Source organism: Teleopsis dalmanni, chromosome 1 (genome assembly GCF_002237135.1).
Source record: "Teleopsis dalmanni isolate 2A chromosome 1, ASM223713v2, whole genome shotgun sequence".
NCBI lineage: Eukaryota > Metazoa > Arthropoda > Insecta > Diptera > Diopsidae > Teleopsis > Teleopsis dalmanni.
Window position 1 is genome coordinate 163,151,319 of NC_051846.1, and position 22,201 is coordinate 163,173,519.

Genomic DNA, 22,201 nt, shown 5'->3' on the forward strand with positions numbered 1-22,201 from the left:
CAAGGACTGACGCTAAATTTGTTTTAACTCTACAAGTTACTGGTGGTCGCGAGGGTTTCTTAAGACCAATTGGAGATATGTCATTTTATCCAAATTGGGGACGTGCACTCCCATTTTGCGGAATCGATTTACTTGGTGGTTGTTCGCATATCACTGCGAACGTAGTTTATTCCGATTCAATACGAGGGAAATCGTATGCACCTATATATCAGTGTGATAATTTCGAAGAAATAAAAGAAAAGATAGGTTGCAATAAATTGGTTGATGTTCGGCTTGGTGATCCTTTGGATATAGAAAGGGTTGACGGAATATATTATTTTAGTACTAAGGACGAATACTATTTAAATGTTGGTAAAAGCAGTAAATTAGTTTTAAATTGAAACTGGGGTATTTATAAATTCAGTTGGAAAGCATTTATAGCATTGTGTTTCTGATATTGCACCATTTCAATTTATTATGTTATGCACTACAAATGTTAAATATACGTATATGACAAATAATCTGTTAAAAAAATGATTAGCACGACACTAAATACTTAAATTCCTATTTTAAGATTGTTGCAAATAAAAGTCGTTTCTGTATTTATATTCTATATTCTATATATTTATATATTTAAATATTTAATTAAAATAATTTTATTTTTATAAATTAATTTTAAAAATTTAAATTTATATATATATGAATATATATATAAATATATACAAGTAAATTCAGAATAGTTACATATTTAATGTAACTTAGAGCTTATTACCCACATATTATATCAACACAGTTAACTTAATTACTATATTTTATTTTTATTAGTTAATTGCTTTGCTGATTGCTGAAAAGTCAGTTGATTTGCAGTTCGTATATAATTATTTATCTATGTAAATGCATAAACTAAATATTTTGTACCATATGAATGAGTTCAGATAAAATAAATTAACTAAATAGAAACGGATTTGGTTTTATTTTTAATATTTGTTAAATTTGTATTAAAGTTTTTAAAAAGGTAATTTGAGGAGTTCTCCGCTCCGTTGGGAGCTAGCACCCCATTCATTCCTATTCCTAAGCTGAGCATAATTAATTTATACAATTTATTCTATATTTAAATATATATATTAATTATTCACAAATCGAGAGTTCTTTGAAGCCAATACAAATGAATGAATGCTGGTAATGTGGTACTGTTATAACTTAAGTCAGATAAAATCATCTATTATAATATTATATTATTTTAAATACCAGGTAAATAATAATCTATGTATATGTTTTTAATTGGAAAATGTACACATTTTTGATACAGATTTATCATCCGTATTTGAATAGCTTATTTTTTAAGTTGATAACTTCTACTTTTACAATATTTATTAAGTTATAAGTTAAGTTATATGCTTTAAATGATGTGCGAGAATGGATAACACTAAAAATCTATTATTATCACAGATATCTTTAATATATTTAGTTTAAGAAATATATACTCTTTAGCATAGTGAAACAGAAACAAATTAATTGGCTTTTGAAAAAAATCACTTCACCGCTTTAAAGTAGTTCGAACGATATATTTCTAAATTAGAAACGATCCGACTATATTTTCCCAAGTTATCATCTTTATAATGTACCTTTAAATGGTTTCATAAATAATGAATAAAAAACGTTCTTCACGTTAATTTAATAATTATTTGGCGGGACAATATAGCGTTAAAAAATACGATATCCTTAAAAGTTTAACAAACATATATAAATACTATCGTACAGATACTGAACATCTTCACAAGGTTTTTTTATAATATCGGTAATTGAAACTGTCATAGAAAGCAGAATTTTCAAATGTATTAAAGGAAACATGTTTGTTTATTTTACATGCCCATTTTTGTCACGAGCATACTTTTAGCTATATGGGTATTTGGGAACAAATCAACCCACAGCTGACTGGACAGCAATCGGTGAAATCTAAACAAAACGATCAAAGAGCGCAAAAGACGATCGGAAAGAGTATGAAATCTGCATTTTGGGATATGCACCGTACTTTATACATTATATTCGCTGAATCTCAGAAAATAATAAAATAGCATAGCATTACTGGAGAATATGAAGATGAAATTGTAAAAGAAATACCAGTGCATTTGGAAAGAAGACCAACGTCTTTTACTAATGTTGGCTTACAATTTGATAATAGTAATAACAAAATTAGACAAATTTAAATCTAAATTGTTTCTCTCTCTCTGTACTATATATAGAATAGAAATAATAGAATATAAATAAAGGGGGTACCATTTCCTAACGAAGCGGAGCACTGCGACCACAGTTGATTTTTTATGCTGCTGTACTATATATAGATAGTTGATATTTTTGTTATTATAGTTAAATATAGAACTTGATATTATTATGATACTAACTCATCATTTTTTTTAAATTCTTAGTCAATTGAATTGTTGCGAATGGTCAAAAGTAAGATTCCATACAATAGTACTTACTACTTACTTATGTGGCTATAACAACCCGTTACCGAGTTTCGGCCTGACGCAGCATGTCTCCCCAGGCGCCTCTGCTGTGACAGTCTTGCGTCCTTCATTGGTGGCTGATTTTACGTGACGGGTACCAAACCCTGTGCACAACCCAAATTTAAAGTCTTGGGGATGAGACTCGCCGTACGCACTATTAGTTCATTACCCAGCGGGTGCCAGGTAATCATCCAGGGGTGCCACGAGGAGGCTTTGCGACAACTTGGATTGAGGACAACAAGGATTGTGCTGGCATTTTCCATATTAAATGCAATCAGACACGTTGCCTTGTGTACTCGCTCCCCTCCAAACAATAGTATTAAAATTAAAACAAAAAAAAAACAACACAATGATTACGTTAATTTGTAAAGCTGTGGCTTATGTGCTAGTTCTAATTAATAACTAATAATTAATAACTATTTTAATTATGAATAAACAACAGAAATCATCAAAATTCTAAATATAAATAGAGTAAATTAGTTGAACGTTGGCGTCATGTGTTAAGACTCTAATTCATAGTTCATATTTGACAGTAGATGTTTTTAAAGACAACTGATTATGGTCATTTGATATATCCAAAACAGTTGTCTAAAGTTGCCTAAGAATTCAATTAATTAAAAATTTTTTGAATTTAAAATTTTATTAATACTAACTTTTCTATTCAAAAATAAATTTCTTGTCATAGTACAAAAATAATTTTTAATTATTAATAAAAATAATTTAAAAAATTTATTTCAGTTTTGTATACAAATTTTAGAGCTCAGTGGAATATTAATTCATAAGGGACGATATATAGCTGTAGTTTATGCGTTGGTTATAATAATTAATACAGTAAGCTCAAGATCATACTCATAGTAAAGTCCTTTTCTATTTATGCAATTAAAATATCTTTTACTTTTATTAGTTGACATTATTTTTATATTCCCACATTTTTATATAAATATGCTTATATATTATATATGTAAACGTCACTATATATTATATTTTACATTGTTTTTCTATTTGTTTTTTATATTTTTTTATATATTTTTAAGACATTAAAATAGTTTAATATAGAGAAATAATTATAGTTTAGTAAATTTTTTGCAGATCTGCGGAAAAAACTGAATGAGTTTCTAAACAGAATATATTGATAAATTATTTTTTACCTTCATCCTTAGCGCCCATGTTTTTGATAAGAGTATATAATGAAAATGAAAATTTCGCTAACTTAATGAAGAAAAAAACAATTATAACAATAGTTCTTTAGAAAAAAGGAAAATTATATTTAAAAGAAAAATAAAAAAAATATATAAAATAAAGTTAAGCTTCGCTTCAGTGGCATATACAGAGTGATGGTTAGGGGATAGATTTCCCCTAACAATGCATGTTTTATATAGTGCAAAATAAAGGTTCGACGTATGGAGACTAAATAATAGGCAAACAAAAGTATATGTAATCTATTGGTAAGTGAGAGTAAAAATATTTTAATAAAAAAAAATAATTTATTAAAGTACCTTTAGCAAAGCGAAAAAGTAAAATATGAAATATATCAACTTCCGCAAAACAAGTAATTAAAAAGTGCTGGGTAACCGTACTTAAAAATAAAGAAAGATAAGCGGTTTCTATAAAAAGCTTCTATTGAAACAGTTTTTGACAATATTATATTTGCTGAATAGATTACAAGAAGTCCTTGAAGTCCTTATGATAATAATAATTATGAATGGTACTATGTCTAGAGATAATTAGTTATAATCTGTCTTGTAGATTCCTTTTTTAATTAGTAATTTAAAATAACATAATTTTAGTAATAACTCAATCAAGAAATTACTAAGATAAATGATAAATTTTAATATTTTCTCGATGAAAGAACAAGTATAGAGAATGCCTTGATACAAAAGTCTTTATACAACATTATAATAATAATAATAATAATAATAATAATAATAATAATACGCCTTGCTCGACGTCTATGATTTCGACCAGCCTCTTATACTGGGCATAGGCTGTCTATAAGCCGCTTCCACCTTTCGCGTCGTAACGCTACGTTCTTTATGTCTGTAATGTTGCTTATGTTTCTTCCTAGAGCCTGCAAAATGATGTTTATTTCATTCAACGTTGATCTTCTCCATGTTGTTTTTGGACGGCCATTATATAATTATTTAGTTTTTGGACATTATATAATGTTTAATTTTTTTAGTACTAAATGGGATAAGAAATGGGTCAGCTTTATATTTACACTTCACTTCATATACCTCATTTCATATTTGAGTGTGATATCATATCAGTCACTTCATATTTGACTATTAATAGATCATGAATCCATCCACACTTATATTTTCCCTTTTACTTTAAGTAAATACAAAATAGAGTTAAGTATGATTCTTATTAAAATATTATTAATACCACACTTTTACTATTTTTGATCAAATTTGAATATAAACTGCAGATGAATGAAACCCACACTGTATTGTAGGGACTGTTTATGACATAAGTATATGTTTCTTGAAACTATATAAATAAAATTTCTAGGAACACAAAAAAAAATGTAAGTAGTTATGTATTTAACTTTTCAATGGTGCTTTATGCAGATGACACGTGCTTGCTCTACTTTAACCGGGATGCCATAAATGTAAGTAACACCTTATAGAGAAATATAGACCTCATGGTGGAATACTTCCAGAAATGGAAGATTAAAATTAACAACGAAAAAACCAAGGCTATATTTATAACACGAAAGAGAAGTCCGCATCCTCCAGGAGTGAGCATCGGTGGCACGGAGATATGGTGGGAGGAAAGCATAAAATATCTAGAGGTCACTTTTGACAAACGGCTTAATTGGTACAAACATATGAAATGGAAACGGAATAGTTGCTCTAAAATTCTACATCTCCTTAAGCCGCTGTTTAATAATAATCGCTTCAACCTCAAAAATAGAAAGTTATTATTTATGTGGGGTGTTTGGCAATATTTGAATTAGCTGTTTAATAAATTTACCAAAAAATTCAATTAATTAAATATAAAAAAATTTGTTGTTGTAGTTCACTATTGTTAAAAAACTTTTCTTATAATTAAACTTGTTAACTTACATTGACGAAACTATCCAACGTTATTGGAAAGAAATTTTCTGCTTTTAGTTCCATTTTGAGCTGTGAACGTTGCATGAAAAATACCAGGGTTTGTTTATAGTCCTTATCCTGATCAAACCAATTGGTGTGGAAGATTTCATTCGTCACTTTGCTGAAATCTACAGTAAGTCCAGTGGCAAAATAGCAAAGAGGAAAAATTTGTACAATGGCGGCAATGATGTAAAAGAGGCAGCCTACTCGTCCGGATAATTCTGTTGTATAGATAGTGACATTAATCAGAGTCGTTGATAAAATAGCGGCGGTAAAGAAAAACTGCACAAAAGTCGTTAAGGATATGACAGGCGCTATGATGTTGTAGAGTCTAAACAAAATAACTTATTGTATATAATGAATTATTATTACAAATTAAAAAAAAATTTTGCAGAACAAAAATTCAATTAATTAAACATTATAAATTTTGTTGTTGTAATATACTATAGTTTAAAAACTTTTCTTAAAAAATTTTCTTTTTTCTGTGTCATCACTAATTAGTATCATAAATAATAATCGCTAAAAACAATGATACTTACTCGATTAAATGTTTGTGATCTTTTATAACAATTTTTAATTTTTTCAAATTATCTTCTACATCTGCATTACCAAGTGATTGTAGTTTTTGTACACGTATTAATAGAATTTGAAGATGAGCTCGTAAAATACCGATATAAATTACAGGATAGGTATCATCGCATATCTGATGCAAACCAGCAATGTTTATTAAAATGTATTGAATTATTGTGACAAAAATTAATTCCAGTTTTGATTGTTGCCAATCAAAAAAAGGCAAATACATAGAATAAGGTACATGACCTGCCAATACAGCACCAATTAAGGTACTTGTCGAATAACTATAATAACAAATGATAAAGAATTTAGAGCAATTTCGACCGAACCGCACAATTTTATGTAATTCAGCAATTTCATCCTCCTCCTGACAGCGTCGATCCATGTGTTCCAATAATTTATGTGCATCATACAATCGAGGTAACATAAATGCCATAATAATCAATTTACTGGAACCACCATAACAATTGATGCCAATTTGCATTGACGTTAGTAAGTTGCCAACATCCAGTTCACTAAAATTAAGACTAGCGTACTGTAGCGTAAAGGCGATAGGTATATATATTGTTGTGAAAGCGTTTAATATTATTGAATAGATAATATATGGAATTCTATAGGTCTGAGGCAGAGGCGAGGCGTCGAATGGTTCAGAGTGTTCACTGAACACCTTAACAAAGCTTCCTTTTTAGATTTTTTTTTATTAGGTAAATAATCTCGCTATATTGCTACTTAACATTTTTTATAATAGCTTTTCCAAACAGATTAACATAAACACAAAACGTAGAATACAAACAAAATCACACATGTGTTAGTTACACCCAACATTACTTACAATTAATAAAAGAGAAAACACATTCCTCTTAAAATATACTAAGGTTCAAAATTAAAACTGCACCGCGTTGCTTACAAAGCATGCAAATGAAATAACATTCACATTGGGACTATGTTCAATATTAAATACACAACACAAAACATACAAACAAATATATGTACGTAAAATAATCTTTACTCTTAAATTAATGCGTGCAAGCAGTTCAATAAAAAAGTGCACTTCCAATGTTATGCAAAGTAAATACAAAAGAGAAAAGAAATAACTGAGCGAAAATCGCTTTACATTTGACGAGAGGATCATTCCAATAAACTGAACCAAAAGTTTATACAAAGCGTGCAAATACAATCAAAGTCACGGTTGCTGTTTTATATGGGGAAATGGTTCAGTATAAAAACTGAACCGGGCATTGTAAATACAAAGTAAAAGAGTAAATGAATGCATGAGAGTTTCTTACTCTTATATAGAGGTTGGAAATAAATCAATAACAAAGTCATTATTGCAATTTAATACTAGCAAATGGTAAAAGTAAAGAAAAAAATTAAAGAAATTTGAAGTGAAAAATAATATTTAGAAATGAATTAATGTGTGATTAAAGATTTGATTCAAATATCTTTTTTTAAACGATCTTCTGAAAAAAAGATTTTAATTCATAAAATGAATAAACCAACTCCAGATATGAAGAATTTGATACCTGTTGTAAAAATGTCGAAATCTATGGTAAGTCGTCGTTTTCCTACAGCTATAGCTTTATGGTAAATAAAAACCAGTGGATCACAGGCTGCGAACATTTAAATAAATTGTTTTATTGGTCTTGTACGCTATTTGCTTGTGGAAAGGACAAAACTTAGAAGTAGGGGGAATACGTTATAGTTGGAATTCTGTTTTGATTAAATTGTGAACACCTTGCCAAAAAGCTGACGCCTCGCTACTGGTCTGAGGAATATGTAAACCCAATATACGATATCCTCTGTATAAATAAGTTGTTGCTTGCTCCGTAGCCACATCAAGCACGAGCACTAAAATCATTCAAATAAAATAAATATTTAGAACTATTATATATGTAAAAATGTCAATGTACACTACTTTCTCCTTTAGTAGATTTCACGTTTCTAATTTCTGTCATTTTTCTGTTCGTTCATCAACCTTGTCATGACTAACTATTGAGGTTATTTTCTAATATGTGGTCCTTTTATAAGTGTTAATCAAAGGCTAATTTCAATAAGTAATAATACTTGTCATATTTTTGCTCTTTAATTAGTCAATCAAAAAGAGTAAATTACTATTTTCAAATACGTTTAAATGTGAAGTTAAAATTTGTTCCTGACATGTTTTTTTAACTAACATAAAGTTTAATTTATAATGATGATATATACATATATACATTAAAAAATATGATTTTTTTTTTTTTGAAATATAACGACAAATGGCATAGCTTACACCTATAAGAAAGAATTTAGTTAAATATTTTTAATTTTATAAGAAGGTTGCTTTTGTTGCTTTTAATATTATATATATATATCTTATTTAAGCGAAATATTTGTTTTTAACTATTAATTTATAAAACAATCAATATCTTTGGTATGCTTTGCTAAAACATTTTTTTTTATTGTTGTAGCGATATGGATTCGTATTTTTTTTTTGCCAAGAAAACAATAATAAAATTTCTTTTACTTCGATGGATGAAATTAATTTGCTTCTTTTAATTAAAAAAAAAATATTTTTATTATTAGTAATATAGGATACCGTAGTAGTAGGTGTATTCGGCTGCACTGAAGTGTGGCAAAAGACAACAAGTCGCTTGCTTAAAGTCGCTAAATGACATATTGACATCCCCGTTGCAATCTGTCCAACGTAATGTTGTCCCCGTTGTACATAATCTGTATGTTGGTTCCATTTTTCTGGTTCTAGGTTCAAGAAATCTGTAGATATATTGAATCGCTTAAAAAAGTTAATGGTATTGGCTGTCACAAAATCCTCTAGTGATTTCGATAAAATATAAATATATATACATATAAAAATGTATATATATACTTACACATGTCTATATGTTGCTGTTGTTTTTGTGGTTTGAGTTAATGCTATTGCGCTCTTTTACTCTTTTATGGTTGGGGTTCTCATCTCTGCTCCACACTAAGCTTTAATTATACTAGAATTATTATCATTTATTTGTCTTTTAACAGATGATGGACCGTAGATCAGCATATCTTGCTGTGCGTCCTGAGGTGGACTTAAGGTTTGTTAGGGTGGGGTTGGGAAAAGTAGCGATTTTTATGAATAATTTTAAGGCACTGTCCTTGATATATTTTTTCACTGAGTCGATCCTATACTATACTTTTATTTAAAACAACAAAATGTAAAAAATAATTGAAATAGTAAGCTTTGATGAAAACAAATTTATTTTTCTGTCCATATTTATATTTTATATCAGATGTAATTTAGATATAAAAAATTATTAGTTTTTTAAAGGTTGAGGTAGCTAAATTTTTAGTGTTTAATAAAAATAAGTTTCAAAGAAATGAAATAAATCTTTATTTTTGATGGACGATACTAAGAATTTAGGAGAAAATATGGAACCCACAGAAACCACAACAACCACAAGAATCGGTTGTGTATGTGATGCTAAAAAAATAAAAGTAATGGTTTCCAGAAGTTGTCAAACGGATGTAAGATATCTTCTTATGAATGTACTACTAATTCTTTTTAATAATATTCAAATTTTCTATTATATATAAAAAAGGATATACCAGTGATGGACATGCTTGAACAAGCAATTAAAAAAAATCCAGATCTGAGAGAGGTGCTTATAACTTATGCTCTTAACGAATCCGCTAAATTGAGAAATATAAATAAACACTTTGTTCCAATTGAGGATAGAGTGAGTCAAATCATTTAAATAATAAATAAATTTATATAATAAATATATATGTTAATATTCATATTTTCTAAATTTAAGGTGGCCAATGATTTTAATCTTGCCTTGTGCTCCAACGATTGGAAACACTTTAGGCACAGATCTTCGTCTATGATTAGAAAAGATTATATTAATCGCTGCGTTAACAGAATTGGCAAGAAATATGATTTGGAATGCGAATCTAATAATTCCATTTCCAATGTAATTTCAGAATCAATTTGGCCAGATATTAATAAAGAACACCGCAATGAAATCCAACAACGCAAAATTACTACCAAGTATTACAACGCTAAAGATAATAGCTGGCATGAAGAAGTGGAAGATCCAGTATTATGTTGTAGAAACAAATATCTCGCTTGCAGTAATCAAATAGATATATCCAATAACAACAGCGAAACTTCTAATAATATTGAGGAATCAACTGAGAGTAAAGATGAACTAATATGTTCAGAAAGTATGAATAATGAAGCCTCTGCATATAGTAAGAAAAAAAATGGCCTAGGCTTCACAATGCATTATTCAGCGAAAGATGGAACTTGGTTTAAAGTTCCAGATTCTGTATCTAATAGTATTGAAGCTATCGAAAAAAATAGCAATGGTGGTAGTTTTGAGAATTTAGAGAACGATGAGGATTGTATAACTCTGTGCTATTCCGCAAAGGATGGAAAATGGTATGAACCGCATGATCAGCATCATTATGCAAGCGTGCCTGTAGCAGAGTTAGTTAAAAAGTCATTAAATGATCTCAAAAAATCAAAATGCTCCTCTGCGCTTTCAAGTGATGATGAAAATTCCTCTTAAGTTCATACGTTATTCTTTGTACATCATCTTACTAAAAAAGGATTAGAATTTTGTGTCAGATACGGATTATGTGTCTATGGAACAACTATGGATCTGATTGCGTGAGTACAATATTAACATTGATAGCATAAAGAACTAATTACAAATGAGGAGTTGATTTTATCATATATTTATTTCGATTTTAAAGGGAAAACGTTCCTTGAATTATTTTGAAGCCACTGAATATGTTTTGATATGATGTGCTGGGAATTCATGATTTTGGCATTTGTAAAGTTAAAATTTAAAGAGAGTCTTTGGCAAGGTGTGTTCGAGAGAAAGTAAAATTTTAGAATAAATAAAAGCAATTTGGTACGATTTTGGTATATTTGGCAATAAAACAATCCTTGTAATTTGAAAATTAATGTCTCTTATTGAGTTTTATGAATATCTTTATTTGGATGAATGAGCGTTCTCTTATTAAAGATTTAGCAATTATATATTTTAATTTAATAACATTTTTTTAATGAAGAATTATGAAGAACTTGTAATTCTGCTCAGCATGTTAATCGTATGACTGACAACATACTATATGTGGACATGACAGTTATAATAAAATAATCTTTAAAAAATAAACAATAGAAATTTCATAATTTTCATGAATTTTCATTACAAAATAGGACATGAAAGTCAGTTTATACCATTGGTTCCCAACCGATGGTCTACGGACAAAATTTAACAAATATAGATACATAGTCTGTAGTTTATCCACTGAGACCTCACTTATTAGAAAATAGGCACGGAAAGTATGTACCTATTTTATAGCCTATATAATATACCCATGCACTTATACATGGAGACAGAATCCGTCAAGAGTGAGAGTGGGAGATATGGTGATAAACTGGGAGGATAGCGTTAAATATCTCGGTATCACGTTGGACAAATGATTCACATGGCTTAAATATGTTCAACTGAAAAGAATTAGCTGCGCCAAAATTCTTCATTACCTCCAACCGCTATTTAGAAATGAAAACCTCAATGCTAAGAATAGGAAACTGATATATAACCAAATAATTTGTCCTTCACTTCTATATGGTTGTGTAGCGTTTAGCAAAGCTTCAAACACTACTATTCACCAATTAGAAATTGCACAAAGCCAGGCTCTGAGAAGACTTTTCAAAGTTCCTTGGTATATTAGGACGAATGACATCCTTAGGGACCTCAAGATTGATCCCATCAAAAAATACATAAAGGATAGAGCCCTGAAATTATTTGCGAAATCTGACAGACTTACTAACACCGCGTTATCAAATTTCAGAATGGTTACAGGCTCCTCGGGGAGATATGCAGATCTGAGGTCAATTATTGCTTAGTCTAATGAAGTGATAAACAATAATCCAGTCAAGGCGCAAAGAGGGGTTTTGTAGAAACCTCGCAGTTAATAGAGAGTAAAACTGCTCAGGTGCACTGACTCAACTCAACTAGCCTCAACATAGTAGTTTTATACAATTTATTATACATTATACCAGAGATGCATAAAGCATATTAAAATAATCATACAGTTTATTATTCTTAAACTTTGTGGATCCTACTAAAAACAAAAATGTCATGGTGGTTCTTGGATAAAAAAAAGCAGGGAACCACTGGTTTATAGTGTTACAGACAAAAAACATAACATATGAAACTTGAAGAAGTTCACTTTGAAAGTGATATGATCGAAAAGTGTTTATAATCACGATAAAGTCGTTTATAGGGACTTTATATGTAATTTGAAAAAAGAACTGTGTGCATTTAAATAAAAACAATTTAAGAATCAGTATTGGGATTGAGACAAAGTAGTGAATATTAAATTATCACTTTATAAGATTGAAAAGTTTTTTAATGAAGTTTGTGTTTTGTAGTAAAGAGTATGGTAACGCAAGAGGACCGTACTGAGAGCTAATCTAGCATTGACGTTCCAGTAAAAGAAATATCTACGTGGGCATATTATATAGATTGAAGAAATATGGTAAGACACGGTAAAGTAGGTTCGTTATAATTTAATTTATTGAAATTTATTGTGGCACTAAAAGTATCTAAGCTACAATGAAAAATTGTAACTTAATAATAAGTTCTACTTTTTTAAAATTCTGCAAGCTTATATCACAGAAGGTTTCATTTTTTACTTATCCAGCCAGGTCGAAGGTTTTATTAGTTATCCATTTTTTAATAATCTGTAGCTTAGTTAACAAATTATTTTTAAAGCAATCGACTATTTAAAATAAATTTAATATAATGTCTCCTAAAATTAAAAGGAAATACTCTTCGTTAAAATCAAATAATTTTAAATCTTTTTTTTTAATATGGAAATTCCTAAGATAATTTTCGTGGTTTGCTTCAAAGTCTAGATTTTCAATGAAATATATGATGTATAAAATATAAACTAAATAGTTTTTGTATGTAAAATGTGCCTTTATTAAGTATTCTTGCTAAATTCTAAATTCTAAATTATTTTGTAAAAAATTATAAAATAAATAAATTAAAAATCATTTGATGTTAATATATTTACTTGAATTTGATACAATTCCTGTTAAATAGTTTTTATAGCAGGTTTGTTATTTATTTATGCAATGACTTGTGAATAATTATATAGGCATTGTAGAAGAATAAATTTTATAAATAATTTATAAATAGTATACATTAGGATATTCTGTGCAAAACTGTGAATATATGTAAATAAAATTAAATAAAATTTTTTATATATATATAATAATAATATTTAATCATTAGTTAATTTCATCCTTTACTCTTTTACGCCCATATTTTTTATAAGAGTATATAGTGAAAAGGAAAATTTCGCCAACTATTAAAAAAAAAGGAACACAAATTTTATAATTAATTTAAATAAATCAGTCAATTCTAATATATTAATATATTAAATTAAAAAAAATTTGAGATGAAATTTATATATAGTTATTGATACTATATTATATTATCATTATTTAACTATCTTGCAACAATTGAAGCAAGTAATATACAGTAGGCAATTATTTTCTATAATGTTTTTAGCCCGCTATATACAAAGACCCTACATATTCTGATTTCGCACTAGCGCTGTATATATTTGTTAAACTATTGGTTGATTTAACCAGATCTTGACTAAATCTCAGATCAAAATATTTCTACTCGACTTATCATGTTGGTTCAACCATACCATTCTTAACTTCTTTACTACATGAATTAAAATTTCTTTAACAAAAAGATAAGGTCAATTTAACTAGTGTCTGCTTAGAGCATATTTTTCTGGGAAGGTTTAGGTTTTTTCCTTCCCTAACTGCTGTAATCATTGCAATTTTTGTTGCTATTATGTATTCAGTAATAGATCACACTACTAAACAACTTTGTATGTTATATGTGTTAATCTTAATGATCACTTTTTGTAAGGTTAGGTTAGGTTCATTAAAATTCCAAAATTAAAATAATTTATGCATGGCAACAATATATGAATTTTAATCATTTTATGTTTTAATAGCAAAAACATATCTCACAGATTACTACTACACTATAACCTAGCTTTAATTTGATACAATCTAAACTTAAAAAAAATTGATTTTTTATATAAAGAGATATGAAACTTATGATTATATATAATTAAATGCAATATAATAATTAAATAATAATAACAAATATTAAAACAGAAAAATTAAATTTTTTAACTTACACTGACGAAACTGTTTAAATTAATTGGGAAAAAATTTTGGGCTTTCAATTGCATATTCTGCTGGGAGCGTTGTATGAAAAATATTAACGTACGTCTATATCGCTGGTGCTGATCAAACCAACTGCTATGAAAAATTTCATTACTCAGCTTGCTACTATCTTCAGTTAGTCCAGTGGCAAAATAACAGAGAGGAAAAATTTGCAAAACGGCAGCAAACATGAATAAAAGACAACCAATACGTCCGGATAGTTCTGTAGTGTAGATAGTTACATTAATTAGTGACGAAGCTAGCACAAACGCAGTGAATAGAAACTGCACGAAGGTTGTTAAAGAAATGACAGGTGCTATGATGTTGTAGAGTCTGAAAAAATATAGAAAGAATTCGATATCTAATATAACAAGTTTTTATAAAAAATTTTAATATTAAAAGTATTTTACTATATATATATATACTAGCTGACCCGGCGAACGTTGTTTCTCCTTGCAATTAATTTTCCTGGCTCAGCTGAGTTATAATATTTGTTGTTATTCAACTTAACCTTTAGCATTTTAATGCGAAAATTATTTTGAATTGATTTTTTCTTTTGATCTACAAAAAGCCCACATGCATTACTTATGTTACAAATATTTTCATGTTATTTCAAATCCTTATAAGCACTACATTTTGAATGAAAAAAGGTTATTGTTTATCACTTCATCAGACTAAGCAATTATTGACCTCAGATCTGCATACCTCCCCGAGGAGCCTGGAACTATTCAGAGATTTGATAACGCGGTGTTGGTAAGTCTGTCAGATTTCGCAAATAATTTCACCGCAGCATGATTATAGGTGAGCCAATTTTTAATCTTAAGTTATATGGTAGCATTCCTGGTTTGTATAGTTGTCGTTTAGCAGTCTCTTTGAAACGGTATTGAACAACTGGACTAACTGGTTGTGATTTTTTAAAAACGGTTCTAAAATACCTACAATTTCTTGCTCCTCCATCTGCTCGATATGGTTGTACTGGCAACGTGCGTTTATTTGCTGCTTCTCATCACCCATAAAGTAGATTTGCTGAAATTGGGGTCATTATTGGGCATCGGCATTAAAGAACCAATTTGGTGATACACTTGGCCCTGAATCTTAAGCGTTGATTGAAAATTGCGACCAATCACATTCTGAACGATTTTTGTTGTTCCAAATGATGTCATTTGAAAGCACGAATTCAGCTATCCTGTTGAATTTTTGAATTCGCTGGAATACCAGGAATACCAACACATAACTTAAGATTAAAAATTGGCTCACCTATAATTATACTGCGGAATTTAAATGCAGATTTTAAACTTTTTAAACAAATCAAAGCAAGCATGAATAAATTTTAAATTTCTAATATAAATGTATATGGATACCAAAAAATAAAAAATTAATTAAAAAGACATTATCCAGTGGGCAAAATTGTGAATCTAAACCTTGAATCCACTTGAACACACACAAAAAATTTCATCAAAATCGGTTCAGCCGTTTAGGAGGAGTTCACTGTCAACACACGTACAGAAGAAATATATATATAAGATATATATATATATATATAGTACTTTATATATATATATATATATTTATGGTATATAAATTTTATTAAAATTACTTATTACAGTTGAACAGTAATTCTCGTCTTCAATATTTATAAAAACATTTCTATCAATATTATTGCATGAATACCCGATGTTAAGCATGTAATGTTATCCAATGTGTCAGGTTTCCTTCAGCTTGACTGATTGAAGCTTAAAACCTCTCCCACAAAATAAATTGAATTGCTATTAAGTGAATGTATCCGTTAAATACTCGTTAATAATTCATTATAATAAGATTGAAAGATCAACAAAGTTATAGTCGATCCAGTACTTTATGTGATAGCTCTTTTCAAAGTAAATTTTTGCAAATACCTATTGTATTAGCTAATATTTCTATTTATTATAAAAATTATATATATTAAAATATATAAAATTATATATATAAAAACTACTTACTCGATTAAGTTTTTGTGATCTTTAATAACCAATTTTAATTCCTTTAAATTTTCTTCTTCATTTAAATGACCAAGAAAGCATAATTTTTGTACCCGCTTTAGTAAAATCTTAACATGACCTCGCAAAATGCCAACATAAATCACAGGATAAGTATCATCGCATAATTGTTGCAAACCAGAAAAATTAATAAAAGAATATTCAATTAATATCACAATAAATAATTCCAGCTTTGAACGTTGCCAATCAATAAAGGGCAAGTATAAAGATAATGGTGGATGACCCACTAAGATAGACGCTATCAGGGTGACCGTCGAATAGCTATAATAACAAATAACGAAGAATATAAAGCATTTTCGACCGAATTGCACGACTTTATGCAATTCATCAATTTCATCTTCATCTCGGCAACGGCTGTCCATTTGTTTTAATAATTTGTGAGCATTACTCAATCTGGGCAACATAAATGCCATAATAATGATTTTACTGGAACAACCATAACCATTAATGCCCACTTGTAATGATGTTAGTAGACTACCCATGTCAAGTTCTCTAAGATCCAGACCCACATAACGTGTTGTAAAGGAGCAAGGTAGAAATATGGTTATGATCGCGTTTAGTATGAATGAGTAGATAATATATGGAATTTTATAGGTTTGAGGTATACGTAAACCCAATATACGATATCCTCTGTATAAATAAGTTGTTGCTTGCTCTGAAGCGACATCTAAAGTTACTAAAAATATATAATTAAAATAAATAATTAAATTAAAATATTTAGAATAATTATAACATATTTTAAAAATTCAATACTTTGTTTTTTGGCAGGTTTAATATATTTAATTCCCGCCAATTTCCTGTCCATTTCCAAGGTTGATGATTTACTGTTAAATTATTTTTTGATACGAGGTCCTTTTATAAATTATATTCAAAAGCTAAACTCGAGAAGGAATAAAAATTTTCACATTTATGCTCTTTAATTAGTCAATCAAGTAGAATTAATTACTACACTGAGATACATTTCATAAGTGATGTGATGTGTTGTGTTGGATATATTGAAAAAAGCAACAACGAACATATTTAAAAATTCGTAAAGACAAAAAATTTTTTTTTTATTCATTATATTTTTTTTAGCTCAACAAAATTGATGACTAATTAAATACTCGCCTATAGATCCTAATACACTGCAAACTAAATCTCAAATTTATTTAAAGAAAATGGGCTTTCTGTGTTGTGTATGGTATGCATAGACTAAAATTTCGTATATATGTATGTATGAGGTTGAAGTTTATATATTTGTCTGATATATTTTTACATCTTATATATATGTTTATTGATTATGATTATTTTATATCAGATCTTATATATATTTTATACATATTCTGTGCTTCATAAAAATTTAAAAATTATTTTGAAAAAATTGACAAATCTGTAAAGTTCACAGAATAGGTCTGTATATATACTTATAAATATTACATGTATTTATATATAAATTATATATATTTATATATATATTACACATTTTTATATATGTATTATATATTTTATATATATTTTATATCATATTATTAATACCGTGCATTTGAAATCTCTATTGTTATTTAAATGTCATTCCTCTGCACATATATTAGGTTATTCGGAAAGTAATTTCGTTTTTTTCCGACAAAAGTTTGCACCCAACTTCACACTTAAGCCGTATCATTTTTATATACTTTGAGAGCTCATATAGCAATACCTGTGTGTGAAAAATTGCAATTAATTCTATGCAGCAGTTTTTATTGGTGCCCCTTTTAAATATGGAGAGCGATTTTCGACATATCTTACTGTTTTACTACAGAATGGGTAAAAATGCTGTTCAAGCCAGAAAGAAATTGACCGATGTGTATGGAGAAAGTGTGTTGACAGTATGCCAGTGCCAGAACGGGTTCTCTAAATTTCGGTCCGGCAATTTTAATGTCGAAGGTGCACCACGTTCGGAAAGGCCAGTTAAAGCTGATAAAAACGTGATAAAGGCATTAGTTGATGCGTGAGATCGGATTGAAGTTAAATTCATTAAATTTAACAGTTTATGACAACTTGAAAGGCCTGGGATTATCCTCGAAGGTTAAAAACTGTGTTTATTATACGAAAACTATCTTTCATTTCCACAAAAAAAAAACGAAATTACTTTCCGAACAACCTAATAGTATAGTAATTTAAATGCTATATCTATTGTTGATTATGTAAAATTTTTGTATTAATATAAATATTATCTATATTTAATATAAATTTATGTATATTAATTTACGAATATAATTCGTATTCAAATATAATAATTTTTATACCCTGCATTTTAGGTCTATATTATTCATTAAAACTCTATTGTTAAAATATCGTTTTCATTTGTATATAGTATAACAATTTAAAAACTATATCCATTGATGTCTCCATATAAAATTTTTATATTAATCAAAATAATTACTTTTTTGGACGCTATACAAAAAGTGTTAAACCTGAAACCTAAGTTTTTGAAGGTATTTATGATACATTACCGTCTCCACTGACTGTAGACTTTATAACGTATTAAATGATATGAAAAATGTTCGACTTTTTTTAATACATACGAGTATTTAAATAAATATTTTTTTATGTTATTTTAAGTAATTCCAATGAAATTATATTGACCACTATTATTTAAAACCTTTTGTCATTTTTCGGGTAGTTTTATACTTCCATAGGTGTAGAACTTTTGTGGTTTATTGGCGAAAAACTTGGTTAACTGATTTTCAGCGGCTCCTTGGGTCGGTCAATTTTAACCTTCACTGATGGTAATTTGTTCAATCTAATTTCTTTGCGTAAATTCTTGTAGTACCCATATTAGCACCCAACTGTAATATAGGTGATGTCTACTGTCTCGCTGTTATCTGACAGCTTCCGTGTCGGTCTTACTTCACCATTTCAATTTAATTGACAGAATTGTAATTACTTACTTAATTAGCTTAAAGAGAATATGCAAATTAACTGACATGTCTGACTAACTGTAGGTTTGTCTGTTTAAACGTAAATTTGTTTTTCGATGAGATATGCCAATACAAGTTGAGATACATAATCGTTTCAAATAGAGAATTACTGAATTTGGTCGTCTATTTCATATTGCTTTTATATGAACCTAGCAATTAAAATATAATTTTCTTAATTTTTTATGAAAGTTTTTGAAAAAGTGTTAACATATAAGTGTTTTTAAGAAGTATGGATGCATTTTATATATTTTTCAATGTTGTATTAGTAATTCTCTTTTATAAAATTCAAAAATTTTACATTCAAATTTTTACTAATAATTGAACAGTAGAAAAAATACTGAGAGTTACAATATGACAATGACTTCGTGTCGCCTGTCTTCATGACTTATAATATATAATTAAACTACTATAATGGATTGAGAACTTTAGAAAAATTCAATTAAAAAAGTTATAAAAAGTAAAAAAGTTGTTTTGCATAAAACAGTAGGAAGGAACTGTAAATAGTCACTGGAAGCCATAAAAATTTCTTTCTTAAATAATCGTATCTCTTTAAGGAATATTATGATACTACCAGTTTACGTCACTCTGTAAAATGTAATAATCAATGGAGCTAGCGCATTTACAATCCAACAGAATGTCCCTTTTTTTGGGGCTATGAAATGAATGATATCTACTTTTTCTCTCCTGTAACACAGGCTGCAGTAGCTTTGTAATGTAGATTGTAATGTAGAGTCTGCAGTTTACGTCAGTACTATAGTTTAGTACTCCCCACCTATAACGTGGCATGGAAGATATTGGAGACCTCATATATATATATTATTGATCATAAATATTAATATATATAAACAAAGACAAAGAGTTTAAAAAAATTGATATCTTATGTTTGAGTCTTAAGATAATTTTAAGTACAATATATATTAAATCATATGGCAAATATCTTTAAATTAATGCTGATGTCACAGCTTCTATTATTTTCCCTATTTCCAAGCATCATAAGTACTTTAGTAATAATATAATATATGCATCGCACATATATTGATATATTAATTTTAATAATATGTATATGATAATATAATAATATGTAATATGAAAAGATTTTTTCTAGTGTAACTTAATTGTGGAGAAATGCAAAAGTTTTTAAAGAAAGTTTAACTATAGTTCTTTTAATTATTTTTGTTAAACTAATTAAGTGAATTGTGTAGAATGCGTAATAGAAAACTTTAATTACTTAAAGTTTTAATTAGTGTTCCATACTTCTCTTATTTTATTGTAGTTATAACATTTTTCAATAACTAAAATAATTTGAATTAAGGATTGTTAACATTAACGAATTAATTTTTGTGATTTATCCGTTATAATCAGAATATGTTTTCATTCGTAATTTTGATAATTCAAAGCATTACAGACTGGTATTGGCTTTGGTTACTCTACGTTTCTAAGTATTTGTCTCATACGTAGTTTTAGGGTAATACCTAACACCAATCGTTCTCAGAAATATTATATTGAATATTTTTTAAGAGGTGAAAAATTTTAAATATTATAGAAAGTAAATTAATACATATGAGCAAATGAATCAAATGAGTCAAATATTTTTTTTTGTGCGATGGATAATTTATTAGCATTAACGATGAATAATTATTTCAGTCAAATCGTTACGAAAACACTTTCGAAATTTTATTTTGGAGCTCCAGTTTTCCATTACTTTTTCGACGATTCAGGTTTGTATCTCACGAATGGTATAATTACTAAATTCTTTGTCGACAACAAGACACAAGATCTATGTGACCACAACACAGATTTATTACTGGAGACTATAACTTCATCGAAAATTTGGTTTAACAAATTTGATCAATAATTGATCAAATTGAACCGAATTGATCTGTTAAGAAAACATGTAACATATTCTTATTGAAAGTTACCGTCATTTAGAACATCATCACTCACACCTGGAAAAATAAGTTATTGATCGTGATTCAGTGCCGGACGCCATTGACGGTGACATTCCGTTTCGAAGAGATTTGGTTCCAACAAGACTGAGAAGCTTCCCAAACAGCGCGCTTAACAATCGATTTATTGTGAAATCAATTTGATAACTTTATTTCTAGAAGTGGTTCGGTTAACTGGTCACTTCGTTCGTGCGATTTAATGTCTCTCGATTACTTTTTATGTTAAAGGGCTACATTAATTCATTGGTTTATGCCGACAAACCAATTACTCTTGACACATGGACACTGTACGGCTTCAAGAGTATAGGGTCATAAATTAGACTGATCGAATGAAGCATGTAACTTGTAGCGGCAGCGGACATATTCCGGAAATTTAAATATCTGTCATGTATTATCATTTTAAGTTCTCATGCAGCTAAAAAAACGCCCGATATAAAAATATTAATATATAAGAATAAAATTGTTTTATTTTCAGATTATATTGTCAAGCGTAGTATCTCCTAAATTCTATTAAAATATGCCACTGATTAAATGTACGAATTGTTTATCTAATATAAACCTGGTTTTAGCTATTAAAAATTCTGAAAGAAAAAACATGTGATACTCTATTCTCAAAATATAAATAATAATAGCTTATATTATATAAATAAATGTAGATACACTTCAATGCGTTTAATAAATATCTTTTCTTGATATTTTATTATCTAAAACATATTGTGAAAATCTATAAAGAAAATCATGAGTTTCGCTAAATTGTTGAACATTTGAAATATATATAATACCGTATATGGTATTATATATTATATTATTATTTCAATAACTATATACCAAAATTCATTTCATTAAAAAAATATCTTAGTAAATACTCAAATTTA

General features: G+C 28.3%; 2 protein-coding genes across 3 annotated transcripts in view; one reads left to right on the forward strand and one right to left on the reverse strand.

The window, feature by feature from the left end:
• LOC119666609 (odorant receptor 7a-like) overlaps positions 1-6,593 on the reverse strand; it is a 14,298-nt gene extending 7,705 nt beyond the window's left edge. Inside the window, exons 1-3 of the mRNA XM_038075890.1 lie at positions 6,487-6,593; positions 6,124-6,441; positions 5,555-5,915 (exon numbers count right to left, since the gene is read on the reverse strand). Coding sequence (XP_037931818.1) covers positions 5,555-5,915; positions 6,124-6,441; positions 6,487-6,593 — 786 coding nt within the window. The remainder of the gene's footprint in view (positions 1-5,554; positions 5,916-6,123; positions 6,442-6,486) is intronic.
• Positions 6,594-9,450: 2,857 nt separating this feature from the next.
• On the forward strand, positions 9,451-11,098 carry LOC119669762. Of its 2 annotated transcripts, XR_005251635.1 has the most exons (4): positions 9,451-9,652; positions 9,727-9,864; positions 9,943-10,802; positions 10,889-11,098. XR_005251635.1 is itself a non-coding variant. In XM_038079778.1 (3 exons), the coding sequence occupies exons 1-3, from the start codon at positions 9,527-9,529 to the stop codon at positions 10,699-10,701; spliced, it is 1,023 nt and encodes a 340-aa protein (XP_037935706.1). In that variant the 5' UTR covers positions 9,451-9,526; the 3' UTR covers positions 10,702-11,098. The 2 variants fall into 2 exon arrangements, 1 of the variants encoding a protein (XP_037935706.1); XM_038079778.1 differs by having other exon boundaries at positions 9,943-11,098.
• Positions 11,099-22,201: the final 11,103 nt, after the last annotated feature.